Source organism: Rhinatrema bivittatum, chromosome 11, assembly GCF_901001135.1.
Source record: "Rhinatrema bivittatum chromosome 11, aRhiBiv1.1, whole genome shotgun sequence".
In the NCBI taxonomy this organism is placed as follows: Eukaryota; Metazoa; Chordata; class Amphibia; order Gymnophiona; family Rhinatrematidae; genus Rhinatrema; species Rhinatrema bivittatum.
In genome coordinates, this window is record NC_042625.1 from 101,623,436 (window position 1) to 101,640,642 (window position 17,207).

The 17,207-nt window shown below is 42.6% G+C and overlaps 2 protein-coding genes across 5 annotated transcripts in view; both read left to right on the top strand.

Moving 5' to 3' along the window:
* Positions 1-17,207, top strand: part of MACF1 (microtubule actin crosslinking factor 1) — a 513,108-nt gene that overhangs the window by 192,654 nt on the left and 303,247 nt on the right. For all 4 annotated transcript variants that reach the window (XM_029570961.1, XM_029570962.1, XM_029570959.1 and 1 more), the window contains one exon: positions 1,301-1,436. In XM_029570961.1, the coding sequence (XP_029426821.1) occupies positions 1,301-1,436 (136 nt within the window). The remainder of the gene's footprint in view (positions 1-1,300; positions 1,437-17,207) is intronic.
* Positions 5,159-6,545, top strand: LOC115072940 (microtubule-actin cross-linking factor 1-like). Its single transcript, XM_029570964.1, has one exon. The coding sequence runs from the start codon at positions 5,294-5,296 to the stop codon at positions 6,374-6,376; it is 1,083 nt and encodes a 360-aa protein (XP_029426824.1). The 5' UTR covers positions 5,159-5,293; the 3' UTR covers positions 6,377-6,545.

The following is a 17,207-nucleotide window of genomic DNA, read 5'->3' on the forward strand; positions in this document are numbered from 1 at the left end:
GTTCAGAACTGCAGGTTTTGCACCTCCTCCATCTGCTGGAGACAGAGAAATACTGAGGGACTGCAGGTGCTACACCAGGTTATGAGCAGGTGGCTGTGAAAATTTCTCTGTCTCCATCTGCTGGAGGGGAGGCAAAACCCAGGAGTCTGGACTGATCTGGGTTTGTACTGGGAAGGTAACCTTCAGCTTCGCTGGAAATTGTAGTTCACAGGGAATACTCCTTTCCACTAGCTTAATACAAATAGACCAAAAGCTTTTCTCTGAGAGGATACCATTGTGGAATAATCTGGAAAAATCAGTAAAGGGTTGCCTGATACATTTCTCTTCTTCTGTATGCTTGTAGAACGGCAGCTTTGTGGGCCAAGCTTAGGAATTTTGCTATTACTGGCTGAGGTTTATTTCGCGTAGCAGACTTGAGCCCCAGGCAAATGAGCATGTTCAATTCTGAGCTTGCCATGTTAGCCCTCCAAGTCAAAAACCCTTGGGTATCACATCTTGAGTAGGTCTGCAAGTCTACTTCTCGAATAATTTCAGAGAAGCCATTAAAATGGAGATTCCCTCTCCTTGAGTGATTTAAGTCATCTATTTTCATTGCTTGTATCTCGTGTTCAACCTGTAAGGTTACGAGTTGCGTTTCTAAAACGTTTGCTGTCAAGGTCCGAGATGCGTGTTTCCACCTCTTTTTTAGACTCTGCCAATAAAACATTCTTTTCATCACATTTCTCTTAAATTGTTTTGAATTTGGTTTCCTGGGGTGCTATTGCGATATCAGTTACCTTCTCTGGTGATGGTGGCGCGCTCCGATCTGTGACCACTTTAGCTTCTCCCATCTTTCTTCTTTACAGTGCCATAGAAACATGTATATCAGCTGCAGAGGTATCAACACGCATCAGGAAAGCTGTTTACTAAGTACAATCCAGAAAAACCCCAAACCCTATACAACTCATGTGGGAGGTGCACGTCCTATGTCTCCATCACATCAGGTCATTCTCCATGGTAGCAGTTCTTATGTCTTTTGTCTGTGGTAATGCAGAGGAGGGTGAAAACCCCTGTGAATCTGCAGCCAGCCCCGAAAATGATCAGCTCAGAGTCATCTTTCTAATGTCGAGCTATTATCATCCAACTTGTTTAGATCTTTCTCTCTAAAAAGAAAACAATACATCACTGCACCTCTTTTCGAACAGCCTCCAGTGTTTGTTTAGAGGGGCTCATTAATTTATTCACAGATGTGGGATAAGGAAGCGCTGGCAATGGCAAAAATGGATCGGGTGAAAGCAATATTTTTCTCTCCACTTTGCAGACTCTCAGCAGAGGAAAAAGAGCAGATAAGCTTGGATGTGAAATCCCTGGAGGACGTGTATCAGCAGCTGTGCACCGATTCTGAAAAACACCTGCAGCTGCTGCGGAGCCGGCTAGCCAAGGAGAGCGAGCAAAAGGTAATCTGCTGAAAGGGGCCTCTTCAGCCTTTGCAAGGAGACCGGAGAATGGAAAGTCATCCTCCGCCTCCCACGGGCTGCAATTTGTCTGGAGAGGATGAAACGGATTAAATATTCGTTAAGAGCAGTCAAAGCTTTCTTCCTCATAGTTACACTTTATTGCCACGAGAGAGAAGGTAACTTGTCAGTGTTCTGCACTGAATATCCAATTTGTTTGTTGCCTCTTGAGTGCTTCTCCTTGGAAGGGAAAGCCACTGGTGGTTTGGGCAGGCCTCTTCCTGACTGAGTGTGCTGCACTTCCAGATTAATGTCACTCTCAGTGCCAGGATCTATCCCAACTGCTAGTCCTAAAAGTTTGAACACTGAGAGTTTATTGCTCCTTAGCCCAGTCTTTTTCTGGTCTTCCTCCTTTGTTGTCTACTATCCTAGGTAAATGAGCGAGCAGGTTCCCTTAATCCAACAGTCACCCCCCCTCCCCCTCCCCACCTCCTGGCTTAGAAATGCCAGCGTGCATCTGTTACCTGACAAGCAGCCCCTAGGGCTCGGTGGCCTTGCTGGGCAGCACCTGAGCACTGGTCTGCAGTGTTTCAGTCACTGATGTGTCTGTGCAAGGAGCTCCCTGGTTATCCTGATGGCCTCTGTATTACTGGTAATGAGGCGGTACAGGGAGGCAGGGTTTGCATGAAAACATGGAGGAGCCAATATGCAAAGAAAACTGAGCCCCTAAAGTTAGGCTGCCTAAGTTTTGGGCTGAAAATTCAGCTAACTTTAGACTCCTAAAGCTGAGGCAGCAATTTTTTCTCCTACATTTAGTGTTGAAAATCAGCCTTCCCCCTTCAACCATTTGCTCCTTAACTACCTAAATGCAGGTATTCAGCAGCCGGTGAGACTGATCTTTGGCATATTGGCTCCTTTCTTCTTTGCTAAAGGATGTGAGCGTGATCTCTCCTGCTCAGTCTGACTCCCCCGCTCGTTCCGTGTGTGTGTGTTTACCTCAAAGGTTTGAGCACGATGTGACCAATCATGTCCTGTACAGATTAACTGGCATCCTTGCTTACAAATGTAACTAATGCTCCAGAGTTTAAATGGAAAGAAAACCAAAGAAAAGAGAGGAGGAGGAGGAAATGGCTGTGTGTGGCTAACAGCAGAGCTTACACTGTGTGTGTGTGATATTCAGCTGAGCTTATCTGTAAGTGCTCAAGGGGCCACCTACACCCTTGGTAAGTAAAAGCATTTATGTTTCCTCTTGCTTCTGTCATTTGGGGTTTTTTAACTTGTTGTAGGCAGGTGCTAAATACAGGTAATGGTGGTGGTTTATTTTTCAGGAGTACCAGGGGCTAAGCACTAAATCTCATGGGAAAATAGCCTGGGGCAGGGCCCTGTACTTTTTGTCTGATATTCTTTCAGATCTATTCCTTATTAAATTAATATGCTGCACTTCCCAGAATACATTCCTATGGCTTCTTTGGAGATGCCACCAGTAACTGATACCATTCCCTGCTGAATGCAGAGATGAAGGACATGTACCTAAGGCCCCTGGCTCTGCAAACTACCTTTTCTTTTGTATTTTTCTCTTCAGCAGCTGCTTTTGCATTGTATTGTGGCTTCTTGTTCTGTGATTGTTTTTGCTGTCTGCTGCTTAGGGGAAGGTGTTAGATGTCAGTCATTCTGCCAAGGGCTGCCAGCTAAACTCGCAAACATCAATTGTATAATATGCATGTACAAAACGATTCTCTTCTGGAGCATTCGGTATGACCATATCATTGGATTAAAGCTGTACTTCTTTCACTCTGCAATTTCATTCTCTTTCCTGATTTTGCATGCCATTATACAATAACTGTGACATTCTCTATCTCATGTTGTTGCTTTTCTTTCATCTGTGCTTTTGGTTCTGATTGGAACTTTTTATTTTTTTTTTTAGGGCAGTGAGGCTGTTGCAGGGGTATTGGACCTAGGAACAATGGAAATCTCACCCATCTTCAGGGCCATGCAGAATGGCCTCATTGACCAGGACACTGGCCTTGTGCTTCTGGAAGCTCAGCTTGCAACATCTGGTCTGATTCTTCCAGAGACTAAAGAGATGCTCTGTCTAGAGGAAGCCCTGGTTCGAAATGCTGTGGATTACAGGACATTCCAAGTGTTGCAGGAGCTGCAGCAGGCGCTTGAACTGACAGACAGAACAAACTTTGAAAACAAGCAGCTACTGCCAATTGTTGCAGCAATAGAGGAAAAGAAGATCAAGGAAAGTGTGGGGATGAAGATTTTGGAAGCTTATCTTGCAGCGGGAGGTTTCAGGATACCATCTCACGATAAGAGAATCGGTTTGAAAGAGGCTTTTGAAGAGGGCTTGATTACAGACCACCTGTATTGTAAGCTGGAAAACCGTCTGGGGTCCTTAATGAACTTGATTGACCCAAACACAACAGAGAAAATTAACTTGACAGATCTGATGCAAAGATGCATCACTCACCAGGAAACTGGGCTAAGATTGTTGCCAGTAAGGCAGCTTGCCAGTGGTATAGTGTGCCTGAAATCAGGGAGAAAAGTCAACATCTTCCGAGCAGTCCAGGAGGGACTAATAGACCGACAAATATCAGTGAGGCTACTGGAAGCCCAGTTGTTTGCTGGTGGCATTGTGGACCACAGAACTGGACACAGGCTAAATGTGGATGAGGCAGTGAGACATAACTTAATTGACCAGGATCTAGCTTGTGCTATATTTATTCGACAGCTTCAGAGAGGTGGCATTGTAGATACAGTCACAAAGCAAAGACTCTCTCTTGATGAAGCAATAGCAAAAGATTTACTAACATCAAGAATTGCACTGGTGATCCTCCAATCCCTTCGGTCATTTATGGGTCTTCTGTGTCCTGAGTCTGGTGAGATTTTTACTGTGGCTGATGCTCTACAGCAAGATGTCCTATCCAGTGAGTTGGCTTATAAAATTGTTAGAAATAGGCATTCTATCAAAGGTTTCTATATACCAGAAACCATGGAAGTCTGGTCTTGTAAGAGGGCGGTAGAGCAGGGCATCTTGACCACAGATGTCGCTGCAAAGTTAAAATCTATCTTTGTACCAGATGTGATACCCTGTATGAAGCAAGCCGATTTTCTAACCAGAAGCATGCTGAATTTGGTCTTTACTTTTAGTAGCCCACCACAAGATAAGCCCAAAACCCAAGAAACACAAAACAAAGAGGTGCCAGCTGGTGATAATGAAAGACTCCTGTTTCATTTAATGACCCATAGCTACATCAACATCCGCAGTGGGCACAGGTTCTTGCTCATGGACAGCGAACTGCACCCTCAAACTTTGATTGAAAGCTATGGAAACGAATCAAATAAAAATAATGTAGGTAGTGAAAAATATCAGATAGGACTGAGAATTCTGAAGGAAACAAATAAAGGAAGTACGAAGTTTCTGCAACCAGTACTAAATGAGCATTTGAAGCCTTTGAAAGAGACTAATGAGGAAGCAATATCAGAAGACACTTTTGTTGATCCCAGAGCATCACCATTAGGAAACCAAAGATTGCTTAGAAAGCATGCAGAAAAACTGCAGAAAACAGTCACAGAAATGCCTATTTCCATGTTTGAACCTTCTGAGGGTAGAACTGGTCTGGAACCTACGAATGAAGAACCAACAGGATCGTTCAAAGAAGAAGCCAGTAGTTTTCCTTTGGAAGCGCAGAGAGTGCCAGTAGATGGCAGTGCCTCTATTGAATATCCGGTAGATGAAACGTGGAATTTTAGTGGAGAAGACACTAGTGAAATAATTGAAACTAGAAGAAATGAGATGAAAGAGTTTCATGGATCTGAGGGGAAGTTTACAGGTGTTGTGAAACCCAAAGTTTAAAATGATAGCAAAACAAAATAAAAATATTAATAGTTCGGAATTCAAAGTGCAATCAGATGTTAAAAATGTAAACTTACTAGAAGAAAAATCAATAAAATTGTCAGAAATGTTCTTAGGCAATAGAGAACAGAAGAAGATGATAGCTGCAAAGGAAAGAACTACAAATACTGATTATATGGAGGTAAAAGAGACTGATGAGAAAGTTGTACCTTTGCAATTTCGTGAGGATGAATCTAAGATGTTGCCAATGCATTCATCAGTAGTGGGAGAAGAAGCCACTTTAAAAATGCTTTCAGCACAACTTCAAGATGGAGGAATAATTTCTGAACACATTGATGGGAAGCTGCTTCTTAATGAAGCAGTGTCCTGTGGAGTTGTGCCAAGCCATACTGCAGTAAAACTTATGGGAAAATTGTCCATGTTTAGTGGCTTTTTTGACTCTCACACTTGTGAATCTTTAAGCATTGAAGAAGCTATTGATGAAGGTCTGATGGATGAGAAGCTTATGCAGAAGGTGCTTACACCTGAAAAAGCTATATGTGGTGTTATTAACCCTTCTAATAACATGATCTATTCTGTAAAAGATGCAGCAGATGTTGGCCTTCTGGACAAGGAAACTTCCAGGAGACTTTTAGAGGGGCAAGTTGTTACGGGGGGCATAATTGACCTAAAACGAAGCAAGAGAGTTTCAGTCACTTTAGCTTCAAATCTTGGTTTGGTGGATAAATCTATTCAAGAGGATCTTAAAAATCTAGAGAGAGCTTCTAAAGGGAAAGTTATTGAAGATGAAACTAGGCAGAAGCTTATTAGCTTACAGGTAGAGATAAGTGGAATTGTGCATCCAAACACTAAAGAGCCTTTGACTATTGTCCAAGCAATACAGAAAGGATTTGTAAGTAAGGAAGATGCCTTTTATCTCTTGAGCAAGCAGATAGCAAATGGAGGAATCATCCATCACTTATCGGGAATGAGGCTTTCAGTGACTGCTGCCTTGGAACATGGATTGATTGATCAGGACTTGTCTAAGAATCTGCTAGAGGTTGAAAAGTATGTGGTCGACGACAGCATAATCCTCTGGAAATAGAAGAACTGGCATCTTCATTTCTAGCAGTGTCTTCAGGGTTAATTAATCCACAGTTTATTTTAAAGTTGCAAGGATTCCAGGCATTGAGTGGAAACATTATAGATCCTGTTTCTGGTAAAAAACTGACATTGACTCAAGCTGTCATGAAAGGATTGCTATCAAAGATGACATGAATACAAACACTGCTACATCAGAAATGAAACATGGAATTTTAGATCCAGAGAGCTGTATGATTATCCCTTATTCTGAATTTCTGAAGAAGTGCAAAATTGACATTGAATCTGGGCAGAGATATTTAGAGATTACTCCCCTTAAAGAGCTCAAAGATGAAAATTCTGGTAATGTTCTTACATTGGTCAAGGCAGTTAAGCTTGGGAAGGTAGACCTCTTACCAGCTTTAAGATTATTACAATCCCTGGTAGATACTGGTGGAATTGTGGATGCTGCTACTGGTGAAAAGCACTCTCTGGTATTGGCTTTGAAGAAGGGACTGGTGGATGAGGAAATGCTCAAAATTATTGCAGCAAATCAGATACTAACTGGAGGAATTATTGACCCAACTAGTGGAATAAGAGTATCTTTAACTGAAGCTGTTGAGAAAGAATTGGTTAGCCAAAAAGTAGCTTTTTTCCTTGAAGCAGATGCAAAAGAGTTTTCTGACTGTGTTGATGTTGGAAGAGGGGAGCTACTTCAGTGGCTTCCTAAAGGTGACCTGCAGAATGGGACTTTAGATGACAGAAATCAGATTGCTGGTGACCATATCGATCATAGAGGTGAATATAAAACACTGGACTACAAAATTGCTGAAAACTTTGCTAGTACTATTGTTGATGTGTCACAACAGACTGTAGAGGAAATGAAAAAAGAGATGGAGAGAATTCTAGTTCCTGAAATTTTACTATCTCAGCTTCCAAGAGAGATTGAACAATTACCTCCAGCTTTGCTGTGTCTAGATAAAACCCCTGCGGAAAAGCAGCCTCGGCGGGTGGCTGAGCCCCCTGCGGAAAAAAAGTTAGAAGAGAGAAGGAATGGTTCTAGAGTAGACAAGGATTCTGAGGAAGCTGAAGTGTCAGTCCTCACAGGTGATCAAGAAATCTCCATTCTTCCTGCAACAGAAGAAGAAACTGTTCAGGAGAGTCACACAATTAAGGTAATTGTAGGTTATTTTTTTATATTTTATTTAACAAGGTTTTTGCTTAGAAGTATAAACACAATGAAACAGTGTAATACAGAACCAACTATCTGAATTACATAGACACTAGAAATATGAAAGGTAGAGGGATTTGTAAAGCTAACAGTGACTATGAAAAATGTTTAACACTTAGCTAGGATGTAAGTGTACATTTAAGAAAGGAGTTACACAGCCATGCTCATGCGTATCACATGAGTTCTCATAACGCAGTGAATTTCTTAGGTGACATTGTTGCTCTGAATGCAGTCTCGCATCACTCTTGTACATTTAGTGTAGCCACCCGTTTTCATGGGCTACTATAGTGAATACCTTCTGTTCAAGACGTGCACTTAGGAGCAGATTTGTTTGCAGTAAAAGGAAGGGATATAACACCTACAGGCCGATTCAGTAAAGTGCATGCGATTCACTAAAAAAAATATTCAAATGAGGGCCTGCGGTAAAAAGAGGCGCTAGGGACACTAGCACATCCCTAGCGCCTCTTTTTGGACAGGAGCGGCAGCTCTCAGCGAGTTTGACAGCCCCTGCTCAATTTTGCCGGTGTTGGTTCTCAAACTCGCTGACAGCCACAGGTTCGGAAACCGGATGCCAGCAAAATTTACCGTCTGGTTTTCGAGCCGTGGGCCAACTTTTAAATGTTTGTTAATTTTTTAATTATTTTTAACTTTTGGGATCTCCGACTTAATATCGCCATGATATTAAGTCGGAGGGTGTACAGAAAAGCAGTGCCGGCAGAAATTAACGCCTACTTTACTGAATCGCACGGGAATAACTAATAGGGCCATCAACATGCATTTGCATGTTGCCGGCGCCATTAGTTTCAGGGGGGTTGGATGTGCGTTTTCGAGTAAGGGGTAAAGTTAGCGCGTCGAAAACGCATGTCCAAACGCGGGTTAACCGTGTGCTCTGCCGGAGCGCACTGTACATAAGAACATAACAACATGCCATGCTGGGTCAGACCAAGGGTCCATCAAGCCCAGCATCCTGTTTCCAACAGAGGCCAATCCAGGCCATAAGAACCTGGCAAGCACCCAAAAACTAAGAAGATCCCATGCTACTGATGCAATTAATAGCAGTGGCTATTCCCTAAGTAAAATTGATTGATAGCCATTAATGGACTTCTCCTCCAAGAACTTATCCAAACCTTTTTTAAACACAGCTACACTAACTGCACTAACCACACATCCTCTGGCAACAAATTCCAGAGTTTAATTGTGCGTTGAGTGAAAAAGAACTTTCTCTAATTAGTTTTAAATGTGCTACTTGCTAACTTCATGGAATGCCCCCTAGTCTTTCTATTATCCGAAAGAGTAAATAACCGATTCACATCTACCCGTTCTAGACCTCTCATGATTTTAAACATCTCTACCATATCCCCCCCTCAGCCGTCTCTTCTCCAAGCTGAAAAGTCCTAACCTCTTCAGCCTTTCCTCATAGGAGAGCTGTTCCATTCCCTTCATCATTTTGGTCACCCTTCTCTGTACCTTCTCCATCGCAATTATATCTTTTTTGAGATGCGGCGACCAGAATTGTACACAGTATTCAAGGTGCGGTCTCACCATGGAGTGATACAGAGGCATTATGACATTTTCTGTTTATTCACCATTCCCTTTCTAATAATTCCCAACATTCTGTTTGCTTTTTTGACTGCCGCAGCACACTGAGCCGACAATTTCAATGTATTATCCACTATGACACCTAGATCTCTTTCTTGGGTTGTAGCACCTAATGTGGAACCTAACATTGTGTAACTATAGCAAGGGTTATTTTTCCCTGTATGCATCACCTTGCACTTATCCACATTAAATTTCATCTGTCATTTGGATGCCCAATTTTCCAGTCTCACAAGGTCTTCTTGCAATTTATCACAATCTGCTTGTGATTTAACTACTCTGAACAATTTTGTATCATCTGCATATTTGATTACCTCAATTGTTGTATTTCTTTCCAGATCATTTAAATATATTGAAAAGTATGGGTCCCAATAAACATCCCTGAGGCACTCCCACTGTCCACTCCCTTCCACTGAGAAAAATTGTTTCCTGCTTTTAAGGCCAGTTTGTAATCCACGAAAGGACATCGCCTTCTGAAATTCCAAATACACTATACGCTACTACTGGTTCAACCTTTACTACATGTTTGTTATTCAAAAAGTGAAGCATATTTGTGAGGCAAGTCTTGCCTCGGGTAAAGCCATGCTGACTTTGTTCCATTAAACCATGTCTTTCGATATATTCTGTGATTTTGATAATTAGAACACTTTCCAGTATTTTTCCTGGCACTGAAGTCAGGCTAAACCGGTCTAGTAGTTTCCTGGATCGCCCCTGGAGCCCTTTTTAAATATCGGGGTTATAATTAAGCCACCCTCAGTCTTCAGGTACAATAGGATGATTTAATGATAGGTTACCAAATTTTTACTAATAGGTCTGAAATTTCATTTTTTCAGTTCCTTCAGAACCCTGGAGTGTATAAATAGTAACATAGTATGACAGCAGAAAAAGGACTAAAATGGTCCATCTAGTCTGCCCGTGCAGCTTCCCAAAGTAGTAAATGCCTCTCCCTGCAGGTTACAATATGTTTCTCTTAAGGGTAAGTAACTGCCGCTCTGTGCTGGTTTAGCTTTTTTTATTTATCCCATCCTCTAGCCTTTAGGGATCCACAGAGTTTATCCCATGCCCCTTTGAAATCCTTCACAGATTTAGTCTTCACCACTTCCTCCGGAAGGGCATTCCAGGCAACCACCACCCTTTCAGTGAAGAAATATTTCCTGACACTGGTTCTAAGTCTTCCTCTCTGGAGTTTCAAATCATGACCCCTAGTTCTACTAAATTTTTTCCAATGGAAAAGGTTTGTTGATGACCATGGATCATTAAAACCTTTCAAGTATCTGAAGGTCTAAATCCATATCACACCCCTGCTCCTCCTCACTTCCAGGGGATACATATTCGGGTTCCTCAACCTCTCCTCATAAGTCATTCGATGGAGACCACCCATCATTTTGGTCGCCCTTCTCTGAGCCGCCTCCATCCTGTCTCTGTCTCCTTTGAGAGAGTCTCCAGAACTGAATACAGTTCTCAAGGTGAGACCTCACCAAGAACCTGTACAAGGGGATTATCACTTCCCTTTTCTTACTAGATATTCCTTTCTCTATGCAGCCCAGCATTCTTCTGGCTTTGGCTATCGCCGTGTCACACTGCTTCGTCGTCTTCAGGTCGTTAGACACTATCACCCCAAGGTCTCTCTCCTGCTCTGTGCACTTCAGCCCTTCACCCCCCAACGCATATAGTTCTTTTGGATTACCAGATGCATGACTCTGCATTTCTTGGCATTGAATCCCAGCTGCCATATGTTCGACTACTCTTCCACCTTCCTTAAATCCCGTCTCATTCTCTGTACGCCTTCTGGTGTGTCCACTCTGTTGTAATTTTAGTATCATCCGCAAATAGACAAACTTTACCTGCTAACCATTCCGCAGTTTCGCTCACAAAGATGTTGACAAAACTGTCCCAACACGGATCCTTGTGGCACTCCACTTAACACCATTCTCTCTTCAGAGTAGGTTCCATTTACCATCACCTGTTGTCTTCTATCCGTCAACCAGTTTGTAATCCACACCAACACTTTGAAGCTGACTCCCAAGCTTCTCATTTTGTTGATGAGTCTTCTGTGTGGAACCATATCAAAAGCTTTTCTAAAATCCAAGTAAATTACCTCGAGCGCTTTTCCCTGATCCAGTTCTCTAGTCACCCCATCAAAGAAATCAATTAGATTTGTCTGACAGGACCTTTCCCTGGTGAATCCATGCTGCTTCTGATCGAGCAACCCCCACCGGATTGTAGATAGTTCACCATCCTTTCTTTCAGCAGAGTCTCCATTAATTTTCCCACCACCGAAGTGATGCTAACTGGCCTGTAGTTTCCAGCCTCTTCTCTGCTCCCACTCTTGTGAAGCGGGTCCACCACCGCTCTTCTCCAGTCACTAGGCACTACACCCTTTTCCAAAGATCTTTTGAACAAGTCACACAGTGGACCCGCCAGCACATCTGAGTTCCCTCAGTATTCTGGGGTGAACCTCATCAGGCCCCATGGCTTTATCCACGTTCATTTTTTTTTTAGCTCTTCCCATATATTCTCTTCCGTAAATGGAGTTTCGCCTACTCCACCCCCTTCTAAGTCTTGATAATAAGTGACTGTTCTTCTCCAAGGTCTTCTTATGTGAACACCATCCGGACCAGGTGATTTACTACTCTTCAGTTTGTCAATCAGGCCTACCACATCTTCTAGGTTCACCATGATTTGGTTCAGTCCATCTGAATTATTACCCATGAAAACCTTCTCCAGTACAGTCCTTTCATGGGGGATGGAAACACAACTGGTACATCCCTGGTCAGGGAACCTTTGGGGGGGGGGGGGGATGTCATCAAATGAGGCAAGGCAAGTCTTCTCTTCTGTTTCAGCTGTCAGGGCCAATTGGCGCTCTCTTATGAAGAGTGGACCAAGATTATTTATTTATTTTTTGCGTTTTATACACCGTCATTTGGTAATGCCATCATAACGGTTTACATGTTTCAACAGGGGGATAAAAGGTTACATATTTTCAAAAAGGGGATATATATATATATATATATATATATGCAACATCGTCAGGGTAAAGGGGAGGGAATAGATACAAAACTTAAAGTAGAGCAGGTAGGGTAAAAAGGGGCGATGTAATAATGTAGAAGTTAACAAGCTAAGGGAACGTATGAGTTATCAGCTGGAGGTGGTTTGGAGTATTGTTGTCCATGGAAACTGAGCATGTTAAAAGTTCATTTGGGAGTTCAGTTGCTGAGGTATTGTTATGAGAGTTTGGGTGTCATTGTAAGCTTTGAAGAAAAGCCACGTTTTCAGATCCTTTTAAAATGTTTTTAAGTTGGATTGCATTCTGAGTTCCAATGGGATTGAGTTCCATAATTTGGGGCAGGGGATGGAGAAGGCTCTTTCTTGGGTTGTTGATAGTTGAGCTGATCGGACAGGGGAATTCTCAGAAAGCCCTTGTTTGAACGTAGGTTTCGTTGAGTCATGTGAGGAATGAGATTAATAATTGACCAGTTTGGTTGATCTATATGTATTAATTTGTGTGTGATGTTCAGGGTTTTAGCTCCATTGTAACCATATAGAATATATGGGTCCTAAGTGAGATAAAATACTGCTACATGTTAGAATTTTCTCACCCGCTATGAGAAGATTTCATTGTTTCCCCTTGCGCTCCACACACCAAGAAAGTGGTATTGCAATGACCCATAGATCACTTGCAGTGACTGGGGACTACAGTCCCATTCCTGTAGGAGAACAGGAAAATGCTCCATTTATTTCATAGTACCAAAAAAGGAGGGAACCTTCAGACCGATTTGGATTTAAAAAAGGTAAATTTGGCCCTCAAAATACTATGGCTTTGTATGGAGACTGAACTTGGTTATAGCAGTGGTGCAAAAAGGAGATTTCCTGGCATCCCTAGACCTAATGGAGTTATATTTACATATAGCCGTCAGACTGCAACACCAGTGATTCCTGTTTTCATGATTCTGGGGAAACATTTTCAGTTTTGCACCCTTTTGGGTTGGCGACAGCTCCATGTACTTTCACCAAGGTCATGGAGGGTGGTAGTTGCAGTGCTCAGAAAGGAAGGGGATACCGGTGCATCCATACCTGGACGACTGGCTCATTTGGGCAATGTCCACAGCTCTCTGTCAGCGGTCGGTACATCATTTACTCGAGAGGTTAAGATCCCAAGGCAGGGTGGTAAGACTGGCAATGAGCCATCTCATACCATCTCAGTCCCTGCAATACCTAAGAGCTTGCATTGACACTCAAGAAGGAATAGTATTTCTCACAACAGAGCAGATGCTAAAATTGCAAGCTCAGGTTTGTTACCTTTTGGGACTTTCGGTACCAAGGTCTCTGACTAATTACAGGCCTGGGCTCTCTGGCATTGACATTGGAGTTAGTTCCTTGGGTGTTTGCTCATATGCAGCCTCTACAGAAGGCTGTCCGCTCCTATTGGAATCCATTATTGCAGGAATTTCATCTGTCACTCCTGGTTGTGACACTCTGAATTGGGGAGTGGAGTTGGAAATCTTGGGTTGGGTGATAGTGACCATCGATGCCAGTCTTTCTGGTTGGAGAGTGGTGTGCCAAGGTCAGTTGATGCAAGGCCAAAGGTTAAAGGAGGAGGTATCGTGGTCTATCAATCAATTAGAGACACAGGCAGTACATTTTCTGTTGCTTTCCTTTCTGCTACTGTTATGCAGTTGGCCAGTTTGGGTCCTATCGGACAATGCAACAATGCTGGCTTACATCAGCAGACGAGGAACCAAAAGTCAAGCAGTGGCTCAGAAGGCCCAGGAGTTGGTTCACTGGGTGGAGCAACATCTGTTGCTCCTGGTGATGTCTCACATTGCTGGGGTAGACAACGGTCAACTGGATTTTCGCAGTTGAAAGCGACTATACCCCTGAGAATGGGAACCATCAGGAAAAGCAATGTCTCAATCAGTTCATATGGACTTTTGATGGCATCGCAACAGAATGCCAAGGTGGTTCTACAGTCACAGGTGAGAGCATGGGACAGAAGGAATCGATGCTTTGTGGCCTCTGGGAGTTCTTTTTGTATTCCCTCCATGTCCGCTGATAAGCAAAGTGCTTTGGCGGATAGAGAAACATCCAGGTCAAGTGATTCTGGTGGCTCTGGAATGGACACATCGTCCTTGGTTCGTGGATCTGGTCAACATGGCAGTGGACAGCACACTGAGGCTTGGTCATCTGTTGAGACTTCTTCGCCAGGGCCCTGTATTTTCAGATCAGAAAGCTTGGTTTTTGAGAGGAAGCGGCTGAGATGAAAAGGTTATTCCAAGGATGTCCTGACCACCTTTACTGCAGGTCAGAAGACCATCCAAATCCTTGGCCTATGTGAGGATTTGGAGGGTTTTCGAATCCTGGTGTCTCGGACAGGGAGTAAAGCCGACTCATGATTCAGTTTCACAAATGTTGATCTTTCTGCTGAAGGGATTGGTTAAAGTTTTAACCTTTAACTCTCTTTGAGTACAAGTGGCAGCATTGGCATGAATTTGGGGGAAGGTACAGGGAGTATTCCTGGCTGCACATCCGGGTGGTGTTCATTTTCTTCAGGGAATCAAGCGTTTGCATCTACCCGTGTGTAAGCTATTTCCATCTTGGAATCCAAATTTGGTACTGAGGGGCTTGTGTGAGGCTCCATTTGAATCGCTCAAGAGGGCGACTATGAAAAGTCTCACACTGAAGGTAGTTATTCTGGTGGCAGTCTGTTTGGCCAGAAGAATTTCAGAACTTCAGGCATTGTCATGTAGAGATCCCTTTGTACAGATTTCAGACACAGGGGTTTTTTGTGTATAGTACCCTCCTTTCTCCCGAAGGTTGTCTCTGCATTCCATCTTAGTCAAACTGTGAAACTTCCGACTTTTCCAAATTTGGATTCCTCTGACCCTCAGGTGAAGGAACTTTGGGACTTAGATATATGTTGAGCGTTGTTGAGATATCTTCAGGTTATTAATAGTTTTCCATTGTCAGACCATCTCTTTGTACTTTGGAGTGGTCCAAGGAAAGGCTGTAAGGCATCTAAAGCTACGATTGTACGTTGGTTGAAGGAAGCTATTGGCTCAGCTTACATCTGTAAGGATCGCCTTTTATCTGAGGGTTTGAGAGCTCACTCGACTTGCTCTCAAGTGACCTTTTGGACTGAGTATCGGCAAGTGTCACCACAAGAAATTTGTCGGGCGGCTATTTGGAAGTTGTTACACACTTTCATAAGGCATTAGCGGTTGAATGTCCGAGCTCTGAATTCCATGGGCTGTGGTGAGAGTGTTCGAGCAGTATTATCCCGGTCCCACCCTGTTTAGGGAAGCTTGGGTAGATCCCAGGAGTCTGAACTGATCTGGGTACGAACAGGAAATGAAAACGGATTACCTGCTAATTTTCGTTCCTAGAACACCACAGATCAGACCAGAACCCCCCACCATTCAGTAAAATCTGCTTGTACTGGCAGTATGTATAGTGTGGAATTGTTGTGGGATTCAATGAGGTTTTCCTTTATGGTTCCTCCTGCTTGGGGTGTGTGTGTGTGTATGTGTGTGTGTGTGTATGTGGTTTGTGGAACCTAGTTGTTAATGTTTGTTTTCATCTTGGCTTGGGTATAAGTCAATACTGAATGACTGCACGTGGCACACCAGCTTAAGTGACGTCAGTAAAACATTTTCTGTCTCCATCTGCTGGCAGGAAGGCAAAACCCAGGAGTCTGGACTGATCTGTGGTATTACAGGAAAGAAAATTAGCAGATAAGAACCAATTTTCCTTTCTGACCAGTCCACCCCAAGAAGTTCCTTGTCAGCAGAAATCCTGTATCTGTGACTGATCCAAACTTTGCCCCGTGTATTAGAGGCAGGAAATGTGAACATCTGAACTTTGCTTTGAATAACTTGTAAACTGCTGTTAATTTCAATAATCTTTTCAGGTAGTGTTTGGTTTTTTTTTTCCCCCAAGGCTAAAATCCTAGCAGAACACACAATCCTGCAGAGCCAGTTGCAGAACATGCTAAGATGGGTGTATGACACTAATCTCCTTCTAGACAACCTGGACTCCAATAATGACACTACGAGCCTCATGCAGCGTTTACAACAGTGCAAGGTACGGTACAGCCCTTATGTACACCTTGTTCCAGCAAGATGCACAACTTTTTCTCCAGTGTATTTTTATCTTAATAATGGGACTGTTAAAATGTTTTATTCTGATCCCCACAAATTTCATTCATTTGATTATTGCAAACTTATTGTGAGGGTCAGTTTTTAACTTTATCCATATAGTTTGTGGAATGCAGACTTTTTTCAAATAGCTCTGACTTATTTTCCACTGCAGCAATGATAGTGATTCTGATAGCAAGTTTGCCTGCAGAGAGGATGACTGAGGTGACTTGGGATCACATATCTCATTGTGGTGCTGTAAGGCTGTACATAGCACCATCCAAAAGCCGAGTGCAGACATACAAATAAGAAAATTACCATTCACAAGGTCATATCTTCCTTCCTGGATTTTTAAAGTAATGATTTATATTGTGCCACCAGAGTAGCAGGCCCTGTAAAATAATTCACTTTGGTTCAATGTCTCTGCTCCAAATCTTCCTTAATATTTATTTATTTATTTATTTTACATCTTTTTTTATACTGTTGTTAAGATGGGTACCGTCACAACGGTTTACAATAAGGCACATAAAATTGATACTAAAATCTGTCAGTTTACACAGGTGCCATAAGGTTCGGTAGCATAGTTTGTAATCAATATTAATTGTTAAATGTGATGAATCATGTCCAGGTCTCTATCAGTTTAGAGTACAAAACTAGCTTTATAATTGTAACTTATCCTTTAGTGATGAACTATCAATTAAAAACTACACACACAATGATTACTGTCGTGTGTGTGGGTGTTCAGTTGTTCATACCTTGCACTGCCCTGGTTTCTATTCTCCCTTCTCTATTTGAAAAGCTTGTTTAAAGAGCCAGGTTTTTACATTTTTTCTAAAGGTTTTGTTTTCTCTTTGTAACCTTAACTCCAAGGGCATGGAGTTCCATAGTATGGGTCC